At 51.7% G+C, this 22,400-nt stretch overlaps 2 protein-coding genes across 2 annotated transcripts in view; one reads left to right on the top strand and one right to left on the bottom strand.

Annotated features, from left to right (window-relative positions):
* Nucleotides 1–11,689, top strand: part of SCTR (secretin receptor) — a 75,724-nt gene extending 64,035 nt beyond the window's left edge. Inside the window, exons 9-13 of the mRNA XM_032145637.2 lie at nucleotides 435–504; nucleotides 3,585–3,676; nucleotides 5,479–5,605; nucleotides 9,918–9,959; nucleotides 11,275–11,689. Coding sequence (XP_032001528.1) covers nucleotides 435–504; nucleotides 3,585–3,676; nucleotides 5,479–5,605; nucleotides 9,918–9,959; nucleotides 11,275–11,415 — 472 coding nt within the window. The 3' untranslated portion in view covers nucleotides 11,416–11,689. The remainder of the gene's footprint in view (nucleotides 1–434; nucleotides 505–3,584; nucleotides 3,677–5,478; nucleotides 5,606–9,917; nucleotides 9,960–11,274) is intronic.
* Nucleotides 11,690–13,011: 1,322 nt separating this feature from the next.
* On the bottom strand, nucleotides 13,012–19,963 carry TMEM37 (transmembrane protein 37). Its single transcript, XM_032145716.2, has 2 exons — nucleotides 19,885–19,963; nucleotides 13,012–14,635 (listed from the first exon to the last, which is right to left on the bottom strand). Exons 1-2 carry the CDS (start codon nucleotides 19,903–19,905, stop codon nucleotides 14,063–14,065), a joined length of 594 nt encoding a protein of 197 aa, XP_032001607.1. The 5' UTR covers nucleotides 19,906–19,963; the 3' UTR covers nucleotides 13,012–14,062.
* Between the last annotated feature and the right edge of the window lie 2,437 nt (nucleotides 19,964–22,400).

Here is a 22,400-nt window from a genome sequence, read left to right as displayed (position 1 = left end):
AGAGCTGCGGCTGTCTTGGACAGGGCACATGCTTCCCAGTTTGCTAAGTACCCTCCAGGCCTGATGTCCCCAGATCCTGAGGTCTCGTGTCAGCCATCCACCACTTCTCTTACTGATGTCATCTTCCTGGCCTCTGTTGGTAGCTGAGTTTGCCACCGTGCTCGCTGGTGAATTCTGACAGTGAGCTAACTTTTGGAGCTGGGAGTCTCCTGGCTCTCAGGTTCTCGCAGGGAGACAGGTGGCCACTCCTTCAGCCCCAGCAGTGCTCCTGGGTGGCAGGAAAGGGGGGTGGTTCTAATGGTGCTGGGGACACCACTGCAGGGGCTCAGTGCCACAAACATGGGTCCTTCATACCAAGGGCCACCTGAGGGAACATGTCCTTGCTGGTTAGTCCAGCTCCCACTCGTAACCATGCCCAGCTGTCCCTCCCTTAGGTGCTGGGACATCAATGCCAACGCATCCATCTGGTGGATCATTCGTGGGCCTGTGATCCTCTCCATCCTGGTGAGTGGCCCTCCTCTCCCTAGCTGGGGATCAGTGGGAGAGACGGAAATGGTGACCAGCCCACAGGGGCAGAAGGTGGAAGGACAGGGCTCCCTGCAGGTGCCAGGAGGGATAAACCACAGTGTTTGTGAGGTTGGTGAGCAGCGTGGAGTGTGGAAGCTCTGCCCCCTACAGAATGTGTGGGAGTGGGGTGAGGGGTGAGCTGGAGGCAAGAGCTTGCAAACCTGGTTCTTTCTCAAGAGTAGCAGCTCAAGTGTGGTGAGCAGAGCTCCTTGTTCTAAACTGGCTGGCTCCCATTGGCCTGAAATTCCACCTTCACTGGTTCAGACCTGTGGGCCTTGAGCATTTTTCTAGGGATTTGCTTGTTAACCTGGGATGAGTCGCTAAGCTGAGATCACTGAAGTAGGTGGGAGTGCAGATCGGGGAAGCTCAGTGGGGCCATGGTCTTGAGACTTTGCAGTGCTGCGAATGGGTTCAGGCCGGGAGGGCCAGCCCCAGGGAAGAGATGCTGGGTGACCATCTTGGATAGGAGCTTGCGGGTGTCAACCCTGGTGGCCCTTTTGAATCACCTGGGAGCTTTTAAAAAATACTGATAGCTATCGATTCCATTTCTTTTTCTGGCAAGAGGGCTGGGTACTGGTCCCCAGGTGATTCTGCTCTGTGCCGGGGTAGAGTCCTGTAGCCCAGCCCATGGGTATGGTTCAGCATAGGGGGACAGAGGAGGGAAGGCACATGGGGACACACGGGAATCATCTCTCATGGATGGAAGCAGTCCCTTGGCTGGAAGTAACGTCCACACGGACTGCCCAGGGATGCCCAAGGCTGCAGAACCAGTTGAAAGTGAGTGCCCTGTGCAGGCTCGCCAGCGTGGGGTAGGGGTAGAGGGCACAGGACAGGGCCCCTTCTCTTCCAGTAGCTGCCTGGGTGACATCTTGGGATTGGTTGAGAGGAGAGGACCATTCCATGACAACCTTCTTTTATTCTTTTTAAATTATATAATCTGAGCAAAAAATGCAAAATACAAAATGTTTGTTTTGGTTTTACTTTTTGAGACAGGGTCTCACTCTGTTACCCAGTCTGGAGCGCAGTGGCGCAATCATGACTCACTGCAACCTCCACCTCCTGGGCTCAGGTAACCTCCACATCAGCCTCCCGAGTAGCTGGGACTAAAGGCTCCCACCACCACGCCTAGCTAATTTTTTGTAGACATGAGCTTTCACTGTGTTGCCCAGGCTGGTCTTGAATTCCTGGACTCGAGTGATCTGCCCGCCTCAGCCTCCCAAAGTGCTGAAATTGCAGGCGTGAACCACTGTGCCTGGCACAAAATGTATTTTTTAAAAAGGAAAAAAAAATCATTATTCATTCTTCCAGCTACGTATATGTTACGACCATATGTTTTCCTTCCTATCTTCTTCTTTGAGCAGACATACTTTTCTTTTTCGAAATCCTTAATTAGGTTTTTGGTTTTTTGTTTTTCACTTAGCAATAGATGTGAGCTTTCCTGTTTGATGTGGAATTCCTTGACAAACTGATTTGCCATGGCTTCATAATATCATGCTGGAGGCTGTTTCCTCATTTAGTTAAGCGAGCCCTGCTGTTATTCTGGGACTTGGACAGCCCAGCCCAGGACAACCCTGGATGAAGGACGGCCAGCTCTAGTGTCCAGGGCTGGTTTCAGAGGACTGTGATTTATTCAGCAATTGAGGATGCTGGATGAGCACTCCTGATGCAAAATATCTCCCTACCAACCTAGCATGGGGCCTGGAATTCCACTATTTAAAAATAGACTCATTCTTGGGACCTTAAAGACTTTCTTTCTTTCTTTCTCTTTCTTTCTTTCTTTCTTTCTTTCTTTCTTCCTTCCTTCCTTCCTTCCTTCCTTCCTTCCTTCCTTCCTTCCTTCCTTTCCTTCCTTCCCTCCCTCCCTCCCAGTGCTCCCTATTAAATACGAATGTAAGGCAAACAAAATTAAACTAAATAGCCTTCATGAGTTGACAGCATGCATAGCCAGCTTACAACAAGATGCATAAACAAGTTGCAGAGAAGCAGGGTTCCCTGAAACGCAGTGCTGGGCCAGGAGTCCTAGACAGCCGCTAATCCTGTGTCTTTTGGCAAGCGCTCCCAGGCCCCAGGCTGCTTGTGTAAAAAATGCGGGTGTAAGGCTGGGTGATTCCACTGATCCCTGCTTCTATAAAATGGCTGGAGCAGGTGTGTGAGGGAGGGAGAGATGCTACCATGTGGGCAACTTCCTAATGTTGTTGGCACTGGGCAATGGGGTTGGGGGAGGGGACACCAAAATGAATAAAAAGACTGCGTTCCTGTCCTTCAGGAAGTTACAATTGAATTGGCAGATAAGTAGGCACATACATGTTTGACAGACACATGCATTTGACCTTTTAAGATATTTTATCTCCCAATCATAGTTCGCAAGAAAAAAAAGACATTTTAAGTGCTCTTACACAGTAATATTATCCCTAAATACAGTAAATCAGGAAAGGGAAGTAATCAAGGGTGGCTTCTTGAAGCTGGCGATTGAGCTGCAAACTGGTCCTCACACCAGCAGCTTCAGCATCACCTGGGAGCTTGTTAAAAATAGTCATTCTTGGGCCCCACGCCAGACTTACTGAACCATAACCTGTGGGGTTACAGCCCAGCAATGGGTACCCTAAATTTTGAGAATCACTGCTGTAAAGGCAGTCAGTCAGCTTTGGCATTGTATTACCTGGGAGCTTGTTAGAAATGCAGAATCTCAGGTCCACCCCAAACCTGCATTTTAACAATATCCCCAGGGGCTTCCAGTGATCTTCAAGGGTGAGTGATCTGCCCTGCAACTGAGCAGACCTTGGAGCTCCTGCAGCCCAGGGGCAGGAGGGAGTGCTGCCTCCTGCCATGGACTCTAGACAGTGTTTCATCAGGACTGGGGGTGGGGAGGGGATGGAGAGGAGGGGCAGCAGTGGTGAGCCATCCTGGCTGTGGTGTCTGCAATGTCTTCTCTGCCCTCAGGTCCAGGGGACAGGGCCAGGAGGGGTGGTTGGAAAAGCAAGATACCTTCAGTCCCACCTCTGCCTTGTGTTTTGCAGATTAATTTCATCCTTTTTATAAACATTCTAAGAATCCTGACGAGAAAACTTAGAACCCAAGAAACAAGAGGAAATGAAGTCAGCCATTATAAGTAAGTGAAGGGCAAAGACTGAGGCATGGTCAGTCAGCAAGCATTTACAGAGCATCTACTGTTTACTCAACTGGTGCTAGCTATTGGAGATGGAGGAAAAGTTGTAGACCTAGTCGTAAGAAATTTACCAGGTACATGGGGGCGGTTGGGGGGAATAGTCTGATTTTAGAGCCTCACACACTGTATGGGGGTGGAAACACTAAGAAATCTCAGGCAGGAAGCCTGAAGGCAGAGAGATCTTATCCTTGGGGCAAGGCTAGGGAGTCTCCACATGGGCTTCAAAGACTGAAATTCACACAAATGTGTGTAGGTACAGTATGTGTATTTTTCAGAGGAGGATGACCTTCGGTTTCATCAGATTTTAGGGAAGTGTGTGATCCAAAAACACTTAAGAACTTTCAAATGTTAAAGAGAAATACGTTCATTTTCTGGGCTTCAATAACAAAATATCACAGACCAGGTGGCTTCAACAGCTGATATGTATTTTCTCAGAGTTCTGGAGGCTGAAAGTCCAAGATCAGGGTGTCGACAGGTTTGGTTTCTTCTGAAGCCTTTCTTGCTGTGTCCTCACAGGGTCTTTGCTCTGTGTGTGGGCATCCCTGATGTCCCTCTGTGTGTCCATATTTCCTCTTCTAAGGACACCAGTTGATTTGATTAGGCCCCACTCCATCCTTGTTGTAACTTAGCCTCCTCTTTTAAGACCTTTCTCCAAATGCAGTCACATTCTGAGATACTGGGGCCTAGGGCTTCAGTGTAAAAATTTGGCAGTGGGTGTGGACATAATTCAGCCCATAAATTATATTAAAGACAAATTAGCGGCCAGACGCGGTGGCTCACGCCTGTAATCCCAGCACTTTGGGAGGCCAAGGTGGGCAGATCACTTGAGGTCAGGAGTTTGAGACCAGCCTGGTCAAGATGGTGAAACCTTGTCTCTACTAAAAACACAAAAATTAGCCAGGTGTGGTGGAGGGCGCCTGTAATCTCAGCTACTTGGGAGGCTGAGATAGGAGAATCGCTTGAACCCGGGAGGCAGAGGTTGCAGTGAGCCGAGATCGTGCCAGTGCACTCCTGCCTGCACGACACAGCAAGACTCTGTCTCAAAAAGAAGAAGAAAACAAAACAAAAACAGGACAAATTAATGTCCCCCAGAGACCTTCTCCATGGTGTTTTGTGTTTTGAGACTCTGACAGTGGCTCAGATTACTTGGTGTCAGATTCCTGGGGACCTGGGATAAAGTTGCCAGGTAAAATACAGGATGCCCAGTTACATTTGAATTTTGGATAAACAACAAATCGTTTTTCAATATTTATACCCCCACATGGCATCCATTGTTTATCTGAAATTCAAATTTAACTGGGGATTCTGTATTTTTATTTGCTAAGTTTGGCAACCCTAATCTGGGAAGAAAATACAAGAATTTATCCTTATAGATATTTATTATCTAGCAAATGAGAAAGCTGGCTTTGCTTGTATGATGTTAGACATAGAGCAGCAGTGATATAGGCACGTAATTTATAAATAAAGTTAATGGTGTAGGTACCGTTTTTTTTTCTTTTTACTGATGGAGGTGCATGATCAGAAAGTCTGGGGCTTTGCCATGAGTCAAAAATTGTTGTATCTGAGTGATGGATATGTGGGAGTTAGAAACTTTCAAAATAAAAAATGAAAACAAAAAGTTTGGGGTACTGCTAGCCAGCCTCAGCAGTCAGTCCCGAGCTGGGGAGTGGCACAGCTGTGTGCCCACAGGAGGAGAAAGGGCGCAGGGAGGCAGAATAGAGGCTACAGCCTCTCTGTGTCCCCAGGCGCCTGGCCAGGTCCACTCTCCTGCTGATCCCCCTCTTTGGCATCCACTACATCGTCTTCGCCTTCTCCCCAGAGGACGCTATGGAGATCCAGCTGTTTTTTGAACTGGCCCTTGGCTCATTCCAGGTAAGCTTCCAGGACTGGGGCTGCCAGCTGAAAAGAGGAGTTCTCTCTGTCCTTCGGGAGAAGTGGAGGGCGTAGCCACTGCGAGCCAGATGCCTTATTTGGCAGAGACCCAGGGGAAGAAGGGGTCGGACCTGACAGTGCTACAGGTCCCTGGTCCCCATAAGTCAAATGGGGGTGGGAGATAAAACTAAGAGAGACGGAGAGACTGACTTCAGGGAGAATAAAAAGGAAAAGTAGCCCCAGTACACTATATTGTACAACTCTCAATAGCATATACATGGTCAAAATAACGTAAGCGTGGATGGCCAAGTCATCAAACACTGGGGCGGGCCGTGCAGGAGTGTGGGGCGGGTGTTTGGAAGAGAACACTGTCCTCATCTTCACACTGGGAAGTCCATGGAAAATGCCCTAGACTGAAAACTCCTCAAGTGGTGACATCAGCATATTTTTTAGAAGCAGTTAAGAGAGTTTCAAGGAGTAGTCGCATCTGAGGAACAGGAAGTGAGGGTGGGGTGTCAGGAGGCTGCTGGTTCTGTAACAGGAATCCTTCAATTCTCTGAAACCATGTGCATATGCAAATTATTAAAACTAAAAACTGACTTTAAAAAATAAAGTGAGGTGGAAAATCACGTACCTACTAATTCAACAAGATGTTGTGAAGTTAAAAAAAAAGCAACAACAGTAAACGGGTTTGGACAGAGGGGGCCTGAACATGAATCCCAAACTTCACAATGCCTTTTGTTTATTTACTCAGAGCTATTTCCTTCCAAAAATAATGCAATGTCGCTTTTGGGAAAAACATACAAAGGACAAAAAAATAAGTAGATGAAGGATCAGTGAAAAAAAGAATATACAACTGGTTGGGTTGCTACACAGAAACAAATATGATAAAGTTCTATACAGGAGGGAGAGATGGGTCATAAGTGTGATAGGGAGCTTCCCAGTAGCCAAAGCAAAGACAAAACAATTGTTTCAAAATTTCGCATATCCGTAAGACAAAATCAAACTAACGGCCGGGAGAAGCCAGTGCTTATAGGCTCTAGGGCCTGAGACAAAATTCTCCCAGTCAGTTTTTTTAAAGGACTTAGTCCTTCACAACATTTCCACGGTAGGGCAATATCGTCCAGCCAAGCTTTCACTGGGGTGGCCTCGGCCTGCAAGCAGGTCTCAAACCCTCCCCTCATCCCTACAGCTCTGTTCAGGGTAGGGTCTTCCTGTTACTTACAGGTTCTAGGGAGGATGCCTCACTGGGGACCCATCACTGAGTGGAGTCAGGTCCTGCCCTACCCACACCTTCAGACCACACCCTTCTCTAAGCTGGCCCTCTGCCCAGTAGCCCCTGTCAGTGTCCCAGACCTCGAGAGAACTCAGCCTCTGGCTTAATCCAGGATTCTTTTCCTCTCGGCCTGGGGGCCAGGGAGCTAGCTTTCCCCACAACTGCTGTTGTAACGTCCAGGGAGGCTGGGCACACAATGGCCCATCTAGCAGGTAGAGGATTTGAGGACCAGTCGGGTGGAAGGACTTGACCTGGCTCAGAAAAGGGACCATGCTGAGAACTTGGACCCGGGTCTGCCTGGCCATGGACGGGGACTTCCTGTCCCTCAGAGTTGGGGCTAATAGTTGGGACTGTGGACTACCTCTCTGGGAAAATGTCTTGTCAAGAGAAAACCAAAAGCACTTTCCTGATGTTCTCATAGGAATGTTGATGAAGAAAAAGGATCTTTTAAAGTTTTATACATATATATGTATATATATATATATTCTTATATATACACACACATATGAGAAAATGTTTTTCATATACAAAAGTGAAGAGAATAGGACAATGAACCCCATTACCTATCCCCAGCCTCAGCAGTATCCACTCATGGCCTGTCTTATTTCATCTCTGTCCCTACCTACTACCCCTATCTTTTTAAGTAAATTCAAAACATCATGTTATTTCATCTGCAAAGAGTTTAGTATGCATTTCTAAAAGACAGGGCTTAAAGAAGAACACATACAACTGTAATAACACCATCACTGTCATATACTCTTTAAAAATGTACTTACGGCCGGGCGCGGGGGCTCATGCCTGTAATCCTAGCACTTTGGGAGGCCAAGGCAGGCGAATTGCCTGAGCTCAGGAGTTCGAGACCAGCCTGGGCAACATGGTGAAACCCTGTCTCTACTAAAATACAAAAAATTAGCCAGGCATGGCGGTGTGTGCCTGTAGTCCCAGTTACTCGGGAGACTGAGGCAAGAGAACTGCTTGAACCTGGGAGGCAGAGGTTGCAGTGAGCCGAGATCGCGCCACTGCACTCCAGCCTGGATGACAGAGCGAGACTCCGTTTCCAAAAAAAAAAACATGTATTCACTCTTTCTGATTGTATAAATAATGCTTGCTTATTGTGGATAATTTGGGAAATAAGGAAAAGTTTTTCAAAAAAAGAAAAATAATAAGAAACAAATCTAGAACGTCATAACCCAGAAATAACTTCTGTTAAAATGTTGGTGTGTTTACTTCCGTCTCTTTTCTTTCCACAAAGACACACACACACATAATTGGGATCATGATGTGTATGGTTTTGTATCTTGCTTGTTTTGTTTAATTCTCTGTCATGCCCATCACGAACATTTCTTCATGTCATTAAAATTCTTCAAAGTCTTCATTCTTAATGATTGCAGAATCACGGTGGAAATTAGTAAACTTGCTGGCTTGTGTGAGGCCTGACCTATATACACTGGAGCACAGCTAACTCCCTCCCCTGAACATTGAAAATGTGTCCTTGGACCCTAGGGCAGCAGAGGCCAGGCAACCCTAGCCCATGCAATGGGCAGCATCTTCGGCCTGCTCGTGGCTCTGGGCCAAGCACACAGAGCTCCAGGCATGCCTAAACCCCTCCGTGCCTCAGTTCCCTCGCGTGTGAGGTGAAGATCCTCCCACCTGCTTCCAAGGGCTTTGGCGAGGTTAAATGAAGCACCTGGGACCTACAATTACTCAGGCCTAGCTGTGCTCCGATCCAAGTCTGTTTTATTTCAAAGCCTGCCTTGAAGTGCCTTTTACTCCCTCTCTGACAGTAGTTCCCGGACCATGATGCCCATTTTTTGGAACTGTGTGGTGATCTTTAAAAGCTGCTGATGCCCCCAGCTACTGGGATCTGGCGAGTGCAACCTGGATAAAAGGTCCCAGGTGATTCTAATGTGCAGCAAAACTTGGAAACCGATGCCCTGAGTGTTTCTGCCCCTCAAATAGTCCCCAGTCTATGTGGCAGTCATTGATACCTGCAATTCTAAAGCAAACCCTTCCAGCTTCGCCACTAACTCTTTTTAAAATGCTAATATCCCTGAGAAGTTGTACATATTAAGCCCACCATCGATGAGCTGATTCATCACCCTTTGAGGTCCTTTCCAAAATCGTAAGTAGCTACAGGCAGGCCTGGGTGGGACTAGGGAGGAGGAGTTGGGCTATCTGAGATCAGGCCTCTGAGTGGGGAGGGCAGGCCCGTAAGGGAGAGAAGGGTGGCCTGAGGTGGGTCCCTGAGAAAGGAGAGGAGCAGGGCGAATGTGCCGCAGACACTGCTTCCTGCTGATCTGGAGGCCTCTTAGGCTCCAAGCAGGCGGCCCAGCCTGGAGTCCCTCCCCTGACAGAGCTCCACACCAGAATCCTGGGGGCACCATCAGGAAATCAAGAGCTCCAAATACCAGGGAGGGAGGGTCTTACAGGCACAGACCTTACCACACCAGGGAACATAAAACTCTGAGCATGGAGGTGCACCCACCTGTCCATTAAGCAGGGAGGTCCAACCCTGCTCACCGCTGGCTGGCCGGGAGCTGTACATAGTTTGTTCTGCCTACATGTTTGTTTTTCAATTTGAATTAGTTATCTACATTTAAACATATTCAGATTTCCAGCTTATCTTGAAATAAGACCACACAGGGCCCAGGGTCTCACCCTGGGCAGCCTGCACTCCTCCTGGCAGAGTGGGTGCACTTCAGGTGCCACCCATCCCTGTGGCTCCCAGGTGAGCTTCCTGAGCCCAGCTGGCTGGGTTAGCAGCCCCTACTGACCTGTCCCTGACGCCACATGTGTTCAAAAGGGAGCCCACCCTTGGCTGCAAAGAGTTCACAGTTTATGCTGGATGAGCCAGCATAGCCAGGGGCACCGTGGGCAGCCCACAAGAGGTAGCCTAATTCCCAGTGAGGCAAGAGAGGTGGGGAAATGAGCCTGTAGCTGGTGATTAAGAGACCTGGGGAGGGTGCAGCTGGCCAGCTGGTTCAGGCCGCATGCTGAGCACCTGTGCTAACCCTGCTACCTCTGTTCTTCTGGCAGGGACTGGTGGTGGCCGTCCTCTACTGCTTCCTCAACGGGGAGGTGAGTAGTCTCGGGTCACCCAGGTACCCAGGAGAGCTCCTAGCCATTGGTTTCTGGGTCAGAAGGAGCTACCTGGGAGGGGTGGTAGGAAGGGGGATGGAAAGGGTCAGAGGGAGTCCTGGGTCTGTTGGCAGGTGGCTTGGCCAGTTCTTTTAGGAGTCTGAGTTTGCTTAATGGGAGCAACAGAATCACCTGGAAGGCTTGTTAAAACCATGGCTGGACCCTGTTCCTAGTTTCTCCTTCCACAGAAATAAATTCTGTAGGTCTGGACCGGGGTCTGAGAAAGTGTTTTTTAACAAGCACTCCTGGTGCCAATGTTGATCTGTTCAGCAAATGCAGGAGGAAAGTTGGGCAGAACCCGGGTTCCTGACTGCCCTGCTGCTTGCTTAATGGGTGATCTCAGTCACTGCCCTGCTCTGGGCCTCAGTCTGCCCATATGTAAAATGGGTGACTCAGAACTGTCTGCAGCTCAATCCTTAGGGACCTCCAGACGAGCACCGACTCCTTGGGAGACTGCACACTCACTTTGAGGACTCGAGCCTCACGCGGAGCATTTGGGTCAGGACCCCAGGCTCTGGGCATACAGAGCTATGTAGTTAACATGAGCTAAGCCTTCCTGTGACTACTGACCATCTATCTGGTTTGTCGCACTTGAATGGGAATGACCTTTGATGTTTCCCAAAAATCAAACATCAAGCCTAGTTTCAAAGGTTCAGCTGCTGCAGCTGGGAATTGTGAAGGAAATTTACAAAGAGAAACTCCCTAGGTCCCAGATAAGTTCTGAGCTTGGGTGGCTTCATGGGAATAAGTGGGCACCCATCTTAAATCACTTAAAATCACTGGGGACCCATCACTGAGTGGAGTCAGGTCTTGCCCTACCCACACCTTCAGACCACACCCTCCTCTAAGCTGGCCCTTTGCCCAGTAGCCCCTGTCAGTGCCCCAGACCTTCAGAGAACTCAGCCTCTGGCTTAATCCAGGATTGTTTTCCTCTCAGCCTGGGGGCCAGGGAGCTAGCTTTCCCCACCACTGCTCTTGTAACATCAAGGACACACACTTGTCCCAAGGTGCCCAAGTCCTTTCTTCAAGACACGATGTAATGAGATTGCAGGTGCACGTGCCCAGGAGAGAAGGGACCCTCCGTAACTACTGGACATTGGGGCTGGAAACGGTCAATCTGGGTGGCCTGCAGGCTAGGGGACAGGGCAGCTGGGCAGGAGTGGCAGGGCCTGTGTGGAGTCACTGGGGGAGTGAGCGGGGCTCCAGGCACAGAACTGTCCTCTCCTCCTGGGCTGATGGCTGGTCTTCCGGGCAGGTGCAGCTGGAAGTTCAGAAGAAGTGGCAGCAGTGGCACCTCCGTGAGTTCCCACTGCACCCCGTGGCCTCCTTCAGCAATGGCACCAAGGCCAGCCACTTGGAGCAGAGCCAGGGCACCTGCAGGACCAGCATCATCTGAGAGGCTGGAGCAGGGTCACCCACGGACAGAGACCAAGACAGCTCCTGAGAAGGCTGGGCACTGCTGCGGGACAGCCAGTCTTCCCAGCAGACACCCTTTGCCCTCCTTCAGCTGAAGATGCCCCTCCTCAGGCCTTGGACTCTTCCGAAGGGATGTGGGGCACTGTGGGGCAGGACAAGGGCCTGGGATTTGGTTTGTTTGCTCTTCTGGGAAGAGAAGTTCAGGGGTCCCAGAAAGGGACAGAGAAATAAATGGTGCCTGGGACGAGATTCAATCTATATTTGTCCATCCTTTTGCCTTGACACAAGGTGAGGGTGTATGCTCTTGCCTGCTCCCAATGCCTTCCTGTAGGAGGAGGGCTGTTCCCTGGTCCCCCAGCTCAGTTACTCAGGGACCAGATTAGAAGGCCCAGCCAACACGAAATGTTTGCCCTTGGTGGATCCTGTCTGTCTCCCACTGTAATTCACCTGGTTAGTAGCTGTCACCCAAACCTTCAGGACAACAGCTAAAATAATATGATAAAGTCACCATGGAGGCCAGGGAAGCCCCAGGGCCCCCAGTCCCTCTTACTATCCCCAGCAGGGTGTGAGGGGCACACCCCTATTTTTCCTGCTCTTCCACACAGATGTCTTCAGCCTGAGGCAGACACAGCAGGAAATGGGGCATGGTCCCATTTCATAGAAGACAGGTCCACCAAAGCCCTGTGACTTGCCCAAGCTACTGAGCAAAAAGGTGGCGGAAGTTCAGTCCAGGGCCCTTGACTTCAAATGCCCATGCTCCAAGGCTGTGTCTGTGCTCTCCCTGCTCCCAGGCAGGGAAGGACAGGGGCCGTCTGCTGCCCTTCTAAGCTCCTGGGGACTTCAGTCTCACCCTCCACTCTCATTCTCGGTTCCTTTGAATATCTGCACTCCCTGCCCCCATGTGAAGATGAAAAAGGACTCCATTTTTGAAGGCTTCTCAAAACCAAACCTACTAGTGCTCAGGGGGTAGCATTCTGGAGGGAAGTAGAGAAACTCGCCTCCATGTCAAAGAAAAGGCATCCTGCTGGTGGGTGGGTCAGCTCTACTCCCGGCTTTGGGTGACCCTGGACAAGTGCTTCCCTCTCTGCACCCTGACTTCCCACCTCCATACATCCCCTCCCCATGAAGAAACAAGGGAGTTACGCATCCCATTTGCGACTTGTAGATTGCTCCAGGTTCCCGTTTCCCAGGCTAAGATGCCGCCTGTGTGGTTGATGAGCTCCGTACTCTGTAAAACTGAGCAATTCCCGGAAACCTTTCCGGGATGATCTCCATGGACTCTGGGCATCTTGGTGGTTCAACCTTAAAGCCCATGGCCTTACATCCTACAAAGCAGACCGCTTCATGACTCCATGCATCCTGGAATAAGAATTTTAAAACATCACAATAGAGGTAGGTATAGGCACTCAGCCCAGACCAGGAAAGGAACCTGCAGCAGTGACAAGAGCGGGGCAGAGACCAAAAACCCATGCAATTGCTGGGAGCCAGAATTCAACAGGTGAGGGAGGGGGAAGGAGTCAGTGTAGAATGAAATGGGCTGAGGGCAATAACCTCACCTACTTCTGGGCAGAAAAAGGACTAGAAAGGGAGCACTTTAATGAACAGAAGTACAGATGTGCTGGCAAGGAGGGAAATCTCCACTGGTTCCTGGCCCCCTTCACCTCCATGCATCCCCAGCATGGGTGTTAATCATTACCCAAGCTCTTGCTGTTCCCCCTCACCCCCTGCAGAGTCCAGCAGGTCTAGATACGTGCTCTTTGAAATGTGTTCTGGGATTTAAAATGGTGCCCTAAAGCTGTCTAACCCTCACAGAAGATAGATACGTGCACACACGGGCCTTGGGGAGGGCTGTGTATTAGCAGTCAGGTGGGCACTCCTGGGAGGGCTTGCTCAAGAACTCTTCTCGGAAGGAAACCCACCTTAAGGTAGGGTTCTGATAGGCAGAGCTCCCAGAGGGGACAGCCAGCTGCTAGAAGCTGGAGTTATCCAGGATTTGTAAGGTTCAAACAAAGGGCAGGGAGGCAAACTGAGTCAAACGGTTTGAAAACCTACTGTGTGCAGGGCATTCTGAGGGAATCCTGAACTCTGCCTCTTTGGCATGACCAAAGCTGAAGCCAGGGACATACATACGAAGGCCCTTTGAGCTGGTGGAAGAAAGTCCTAGGCACTGATTGGACCCTTAGCTGGAAGAATGATCCATTCTTAACAACCCTGGGAGCCCCAGGGATTCTGCAGCCCCTGTCCCAGCATGTATCAATGAAACAGGCATGAACTATCCTTGGCTGTGCAGCTAGCTCAGGTACCAGTTACCCTGCTGCTTCCAACTCTATTCCAGTCCAGGGAAGAAAATTCAAGAAGGAGTTTTAAAATGTTTTTTTCTTCTTCTAAAATCAACATCTGGCTAAGCCTGTGCTGTTGGTGGCACTGAGGCACCCTCCTGACCTCTGGCCCTGCAGACCAGCTGCAGAGGCCCCCTGGCCATTTCTGGCTGACCACCCACAAGTTATTGGCAAAGAGGCAGCCGTTTCAAGGCCCTTGTCCAACCCCAGCCCCACCAGAGGCCACATGCTGGAAAAGTCCCATTTTGACCACACTTTCTTGTAGAATCTGATGTCCCTGGAGGGGGCCTAAAATTTCCATGGTCGTTCCCAGGGATGGGTGATGCTGTTGATGTGAAGGCCGCTGATGGCGTTCAGGAAGAAGAGGAAGGAGGCAGTGAATTCGCACCAAAACATTAGGGTGAAGCCGATGAGTGTGACTTGGTTCCTGAGGAGGATCACAAAACCCAGGAGCCCCCCGGAGGAGAGGACGAAAGAGACCAGGAGGAGGATGGAACCCATGACCCACTTGCGCCGTGAGTGTTTGTCTTCGCACAACTGGGACACCATGAGGAGCTCCAGGCCAAAAATGGCGACCACCACGGCCAAGGCGCCCACGCTGCGCGCCAGGCCCATGCCCACGGCCAGCCCGGGCACATGGGCCTGGCCCAGGTCTCTGAAGCAGATCGGCGCACTCTGGTTGGTGGTGGTGCAGAAGTGCCAGAGCCCGAACAGGCGGTCCTCAGCCAGGAGCCAGTGCCCATCACAGATGGAGACGGAGGACAGGACCACAGCCAGAGCCACACACGTGATGATGAGGGTCCGGATGAAGGATTCAAAGAAGGACCGGCGGGGCTGCCTTTGGCCCAAAGGCCTCTGGGCCTGGAAAAAACCGTAGGAAGCACCCTGTCAGCCACAGCCCTGCCACACCCCCAGGAACCTCTGCAGGGAAGACCCCTGAGCCCTCCTTCCTGCTCCGCACTGTCTTATTCTCTGCTCTGGTCTCCTGTGAAGCCCAGAACAGACCAGACCCACCGTTTTCGGGGAACCCTTCCTCCCTTCTAGATCTGTGAGCATTTACCATCCAGTATTCACCAGGCACTAAGAGTTCTCTGACCTTTCTTTCTTTCGTGATCTTCAGAGTGGGTGCGAAGTCCAAACCGACTGGCAAATCTGAGTCAGTTCTGAGTTCAGAAAACCTGTCGTGCCTGCCTCCCCTGACCTTGAGCATGCAGCCTGCCTCGGTTTCTTTGTATATAAAACAAGAATACGGCCTGGCAGAGCTGCCAGGGTTGTACCAAGCACTGGGACATTAGCACACCAATACACGGTTCTGTTTCCATCTCCCCAGGACACACGATTTTGTCCTAATCCCCACCCACCTGATGATTCGGAGCTGTCCACGTTCAGCCCAGGACTCTAGATTATTGCCTCGTTTTTCTTGGTACTGAAAGTGACGTTTGCATCTTGCCCTCAGACTTGTGCGGCCCGTGCCCTACCCAGAGCTTGCCAACCCCATTGTCTGCTCCTACAGCTTCTGGGCATGGAAAGGCCATTGCAGCTCTCCTCTGCTTCTGGTTCAGCCCTGGAAGGAGGTGCCTCCACCCCGGTCTCCTGGCAAGCCAAGCTAGGTGTCCAGTGAGGCGTCTCATCTCACAGTTCAAGGACATCGCCTGGGCACTGCACCCAAGCCCTGACCCAGAAAGCAAAAGAACGACTTCAGGAACTCTTTACACAGCCCACAAGCCCCTCACAATCCGCTCTGCCTCCCCACCCAACCTCAGCTCCCAGCACACTCCTCTATCCCCATGTCCAGAACTTTCTTTCCTCAGATGACTGGCCCTTCAGCCTGTAGAGGCTCTTCTGCAGCTCCTGCCACCCCTCCAGGACATCACAATAGAGGAAACCTTCTCCATTCCAGGAACGGAGAAGAGGACAACACCTCTTCTCCATTCTTCATGTCTCAGCTTAAAGTCTCCTCCACAGAGAGTGCTTTACTGCCCACTCAACCCAGAGTCAGGCCCCTCCTGGTATTCTGTGTCAGGCACCTGTTCAAATTCTTCACCATTCTGAGGACAGTTTGTAGTTATATATTATTTCTGTCTCATTCCAACACTGTGTGCTCTGGGAAGGCCGCCCCCCACCCCCACACCACCACATTCTGTGTTTAGGCACTGCTGTGTCCCCAATACCTGGGCATTCAGTGGGTGCTCAAGGGAGAGCTGTGAGATAAGTCAAAGGTCATTTGCAACCACTGCCACTTCCGTCTGAAGCTCCCTTTAAACCAAGTCTCCTGCATAGTCATAGATTAAATGACCTGCTTTGCAGTGTGTCTAGAAGCTGCCCAGGTTACACCTCGGTTTGGGAGGTATGCAAAACAGGCACACATGATGGTCACTGCTAGGACCCAGGAGAATGGATCAATGGGGAACACGGGGTGTGTCCTATGCCATGGGTGAATGAAGGCTTCCTGAGGCAGCTCTGGGCCACTCCTCTCTGTGTGAGACATAAAATAAAGCCCTGCTTCTGGGAGACTCCTGTGGTCAAAGAGCCCAGCAAGAGTATCTGCTCACATGCCCCAGACACAGGAGCTACTGCTAATTTCAACCCCCGGGTACAGGAATAAGGATGCAGTTTGCTTTCAGCACCTCTGCCTTAAGTAGGATCCTATTTTATTCTTAAACCTATGAAGTTGATAAAGTAGGAAGCTCCATGGTGGGTGTACAGAGAAGGAAACGATGCAGAGGGCAGGTGACTTGCCTGAGATCACTCACCTAAAGCACAATGAAGCTTGTTACGGCTGCCCAGACAATTGTATGATACGCAGAAGGTGGAATCCATTCAGCGAATAAATACTGACTAGGGCCTTCTAAGGACAGGGCCTGTGTGCTAGGGGCTCAGTACTGAGCCCTTACAGCCTTCCCCACATGGGCTGTAAGCTCCTGGACCGGAGGGACCGCATTTGGTCTGTCCCAGCACGCTGCCTGGCCAGGATTCCAGACATGCCCCCGAACAAAGGGGAGGAATTCCCTGCACCCCATGCCCAGCTTGGTGAGGAAAAGGTGTGTGCAGAGGGATGCCTCAAGGGCCATGCCAGAGCTAGGACCAGCCTGGGTCCTACCTGAGATGAAGGCAGCCTGGGTGTGGTCAAAAACACGGAGCTAAGAGTATGGACTGTGGTTCTCAAACTGTGTCCCCTTGCTCCTGGTGGGGCTTCCAGTGCTGAAGCCGGGTGGGCAGGGAAGCTGAGCAGGCTGGCTCTGAATCCCCTTCCTCACTTCAACTGAGCCCTGTACCTGCTTGGGACACTGGGGGTCCAGGAATCTGTATTGCATTTCATTACAAAAAAAAAAAAAATCTACTGGTAAGAAAGAAACCAAAGGAAACTTTGAAAACCTGTGTCTACTCCACAAACCATTAGAGGTGTTTGTCCTTGGGCAGTTTCTTAACTTCCTGAGCCCTTGTTTTCTCATCTAGAAAATGAAGTTAATTGGGAAGCCGAGGCGGGCGGATCATGAGGTCAGGAGATCGAGACCATCCTGGCTAACACGGTGAAACCCCGTCTCTACTAAAAAATAGAAAAAAAAAATTAGCTGGGCGAGGTGGCGGGCGCCTGTAGTCCCAGATACGCAGGAGGCTGAGGCAGGAGAATGGCGTGAACCCCGGGGGCGGAGCCTGCAGTGAGCCGAGATCGCGCCATTGCACTCCAGCCTGGGTGAAAGAGCGAGACTCCGTCTCAAGAAAAAAAAAAAAAGAGACAGAAAATGAAGTTAATGACACTTGCAGGAAAGTCGTAGCCATGAAGGCACCTGGCAAGGTTACAAGGTCCCTAGAGAATGATAAGTGGTCCTAAAAAGGAGGAGCACCACATGCAGAGAACAAATCACGGGACCCAGAAACCTTTTAATCCTAGACAGCATGCTGGCTGTAAAACAGGCACGTCCTGTCCCTTCCCCAGCCCCACCTGTCCTAGGCAGACTGGACTTTAATCTCCAGGCCCTTAGACATCACGTCAGGATCAGAAAGTGAAGACAGCTGACCTCATCTCGTTTTCTCCCGCTCCTGCCCCAAAGTAAGGCTTCATTTAAACTCTCTGGCCACCACTGAAGCTCCCAATAATCAAATGAGATCCTGTATATAAAGACGCATGGTACACGGGCCGCGCCCAACTCATGGTAGCTATTAATATTAATAACAATAATAACACATATAGAGTCTTCATTCCTAACCACCCGGCACCTCCGCCAGCTGTCAGTGATGCAGGGCCTGAAACAGCTACTGGAGGGCAGCTGGACAGGTGTGCAGTGGAAAAGAAGGGAGGGGGGAGGTCAAGTCCTGCCCCTGACCTAGAGGACCCCTGCAGGGTACCTTTAGGCAATCACTTAAATCTCTCTGGGGCTTAACTTCTCTGCTAAAAATGTAAGGATTTTCCTTTTTCATCTGTAACCTTGAATGATTTCTAGTGACCTATAGAATAGGGTCACTTGACACTACGGGGCTACTGAGTCCAATGTCATGGTCTTCCTCCTATAACCCAGGGCCTCATGTGTTCCCCTTAACCAAAGCATCCCCAGGTAGACAAATTAAGCTCCTCCCAACTCATTCCCCACATCCCCAACATGTCTCCCATATTTGCTCCCCCTCATCACTCACTCTGCCCCGGCCCAGGTGAGGCCATCACCATCGTCAACATCCTGGAAGTTCACAGCTTCCTGATGAGCCGGCCTGCCTCTGCTCCTCTCAGCCCCAGCTGGGCCCACCCCTGCCTGCAAGTCATGGTTGTGGGGATGAAGAGTTATCATCCCGAAGCGGCTGTAGCACCCGCCCTTCACCTGGAGCCTGTGGCCTCCCCAGCTGAGCTCTCACCTTGCTACCAGGCTTCCTCCAGTTCCCCGGCTGGCAACTTTTGCACCTCTTAATTTAGCATTCGCTCCCCCATGCCCTGTTTCCAAGTCTCTCTCCCTACATGGGCTGTAAGCTCCTAGAGGGGAGCGACCGCACCTGGTCTGTCCCAGCACGCTGCCTGGCCGGGATTCCAGACATGCCCCAGAACAAAGGGGAGGAATTCCCTGCGCCCCATGCCCGGCTTCCCAGGTGCCTAGGTCCTGGCTATAGAAGAGGTTTTGGGGGTGGCCTGTGGGTGGGGTTTCTCCCGTTAGGTAAAGGCAGGAGGAGCCAGTGGGATTTGGAGCCAGAAAGCCCTGGGTTTGAGTCTTGATTCTGTTCCTTGGCCAGCCACGGAGGGCACGTTACTTCTGAGTCTCGGTTACCTCATCTATAAAATGGGCAGAACAGTATCTACTAGGTTAGTGTTGTGGCTGAGCGTTTGTACACGAAGTCAACGGGCCTCTCTAATCCTGGGGACAGTCCAGCGGATAGATTCTGCAGCAGGCGAATTGCGCGGAAAGGAAGCTCGCCCGCTGGGCAGCGGTACCGCCACCCACTGACTTCCCTTTGGGGAGCAGCAGGCCCGAGGGAGCGGGTAGGAATGTGTAGGTTCTTAGCCAACATAAACATCTTGCACTACGCTAAGGAGAAGCCAAATCTTCGGAGACACGGGCTTCTTCCCTAGCCAGAGCCTTTCCCTGAGGTGTCCGTGCGCCTCAGCGAGTCCACCCCCAGCCCAGCACCCCAAACGCAGCTTTGGGGAGGGAGACGGTCTTCCTAACCGCCACCCCAGAAAGGTCTAGCTTCCCAAGAGATGCATCCTCTGTTACATAAGCCTCACTTTGCAAGTCGATTCTGTCCCTCCACCCCAGACGCGCCTCATTTCTCACAAAGGCGGACCCTTATGGTAAACTGACCAGTAAGTCGCTGGTGACCCCAAAGAGAAGAAAAATCTTTCCCAATGAAGTTTGGGAGCCTCGGGTGCTTGCAAGGCCGCGAGCAGAGGCAGCCAGAGTCCGCGTCCCGGGAGCAGCTATGCGAGGCAGGCAGGCCCCCCGAGGTTGCTCCCCGCCCAGCCTCCTCCGGACCCAGGTTTGCAACAGGGGGCGGGCACGGGGGGCGCTCGCACCCCCAGCCCGACGCTATAGCTCGCGGTGGGTACGCCCCTCCCCCCATCCTCCCGCCCCCCAACCTCCCACGGCGGGGCAGCACCCCGGGTCAGCGCCCCGCCAGGCGCCGGCTACCTGCACGCCGATGGCAGTCATGCTGCGCCCGGCGGCCGCGCTGCAGCCTCGCTCGCTCCAGCTGCTCGGCTGTGGCCGCTGGCGCCAGCCCGGGACCTCTCCGCGGGGGCGGGGCGGCTGCTGGAGGCGGGCGGGGCGGGAGGGGGCGTTCAAAGCTCGGCAATTAACCCCGGGCGGGCTCCGCCAACCCCGCCGCCCTCCGCGGCTCGGATTACGCTGAGTAAGCGAGGGCGGCCGGAGGAGCCCCGGGGGAGCCGCTGGGAGGACCCGGCACTCGGAGGGAGGGCTCCCTCGGGTCCCAGGGGAAAGGATCGGAAAGTCACTCCGACGCTCCCGAACCTCCGAGGACAGCTTCGCCTGGGGCGCAGATTCCTCGAGGGCCGGGATGGCGACGAGGGCCTGAGGGCTCGGTTCCTGTTCCAGCTTGCTGAGTCGAGCCTCCGGGAACGCTGCACGGTCCGAAGGAAGGAGGCACGCGCCGAGGCTCTGCCGCCCTCACTCTACGGTGTGACCTTGGGCTGCTTGTTTAGCGTCTCAGAGCCTCGGTTAGTAAGGGAAGTAATGAATGTGAAAGGTGGGGCTCCTGCCGGGCCCTCGCTAAGTGTGAACGGAGTGGAACCTTTTGGGGCAATCCTACTTGCGTCCCTAAAAGGGGATGTAAAACCCTGTTTCCTCCTGAACTCCTCAGGGACTATTAAAAATGCAAATACGCCAAACAAATGTGGTTATTTTTTCTCCACTTCGATGGGAACTGAGGTCTCTTTTTTTTTTTTTTTGGACATTGTCTTGCTCTTGTCGCCCAGGCTGGAGTGCAATGACGCGATCATGGCTCACTGCAACCTTCGCCTCCTGGGTTCAAAGCCGTTCAAGTGATTCTCCTGCCTCAGCCTCCCGAGTAGCTGGGATTACAAGCGCACCCCATCAAGCCCTGCTAATTTTTGTATTTTTAGTAGAGACGGGGGTTTCACCATGTTGGTCAGGTTGGTCTCAAACTCCTGACCTCAGGTGATCCGCCCACCTCGGCCTTCCAAAGTGCTGGGATTACAGGCGTGAGCCACCGCGTCCGGCCGGATCTGAGTTCTTAAAGAGGCAGCACCTAAAAGCTTTTACCCCCAAAAAGGGTGGAGGTAGGAGGAGTGTCCAAGGGCCACAAATTCCAACAGAAAGGCTTCCCTCCGCCCATCCTCAAATGTGGTGGTAAAGCAAGACCCCTCACTAAATGGCATACATTAAATTGTCTGGTTCACTCAGGCAGGCAGCTCCTGGTGACTTTACCCAAAGACAAAGCAACTGCACTCATCTGTTTTCCCCTTTAGAGCCATGTGAGAAAGAGGGGTAGCTACAATTGTCTGTATATCTTCCACTTAGCTATTCATCTGATTCCATCCCTGCCCAAGAGACCTTGTCAAATCCTTTACCCCAGTCCTGGGGCTTGACAAACGGAGAAATGGCCCAGGCACAGGAGGGCTTGGCCTAGGCCACCCACATTGAGTCTACTGGAGAGCCGGGACTCCACTTACCCAGCAGGCCTAGTCCAGGTTTGAGTTCTTGCCACCATTCTGCACCAGAGTCACCTGGAGGGTTTGTTAAAACAGATTGCGAGGCCCCACTGCAGTTTCTGGCTGAGTAGGTCTCAAGTGATGTTAGTGCTGCTGGCCTGGGGGCCAGGCTTTGAGAACCACTGAGCCACGGCAAAGGGCAGCTGCCCAGGCTCAGCCAGCTTGGTGCCTCTCTGCTCTGGGGCCTTCCCTCCGTGGCCCCCACCTGCTTTCTCCCCAGTCAAGGGTCCCAGAAGCCAGACTCTCCGCAGCTCTGGGTTCTGGATAAAAAGCCCACATGGGAAAGGAAGACCTGTCCTGTTGTGGGGGGTGTCCTTTCACTGAGCCCTAAGAATGCCCTGTGGGAGAGACCTTCTGGATCATAGCATCTCACCTGGCCAAGAGGGAAGTGCCTGGAATTAAAATCAGAAGAATAGTTAGGCCGGGTCATTGCACGCACTGTTTGCCTTCTCCAGTTTCGTGTGTGGTCAGGCAAGTTTCTCACAGCCTGTTATGCTTTGTTGGTAAGAACAGAAAAGTCTTGAATCAGTAGAATTTAGAGCAACATGTCTTGTCAGCAAGATAGTTGGAGAAGCAGAAATGACTTAAGAATAATAAGGAGGAAGTGACTATCCAGTTCTGATCATCTTATGCTCACATAAGGACTGGGAATATGGCCAGAATCTGGGTGGAATCTGAGCTGAGACTCTAAGACCTGGAGTCTCCTGGTACGTCCCTGGCTTAGGGGGTTGGGGTGGTGCGGGGAGTGGCAGCATCCACAGCCCTCTCAAATCCTGGTGAGATAGCCAGAGGTATTGGGGTCAGAAGTTCCAAAGCATGGCGCTTTGACATATGCAACTGAAAAAGCCTCAAGGTCTCTCTGACCTTCCCTCCTCTCACCATCTCTCCCAAACACAGGATGAAACTGAAATTCCTTTATCTGCCTAACATCCAGACCCACCAAAAGGAACAATTGTG

Source organism: Hylobates moloch, unplaced genomic scaffold (assembly GCF_009828535.3).
Source record: "Hylobates moloch isolate HMO894 unplaced genomic scaffold, HMol_V3 SCAFFOLD_24, whole genome shotgun sequence".
NCBI lineage: Eukaryota > Metazoa > Chordata > Mammalia > Primates > Hylobatidae > Hylobates > Hylobates moloch.
Note: the sequence above shows the minus strand (reverse complement) of the source record. Positions and strands in the feature narration are given on the sequence as shown.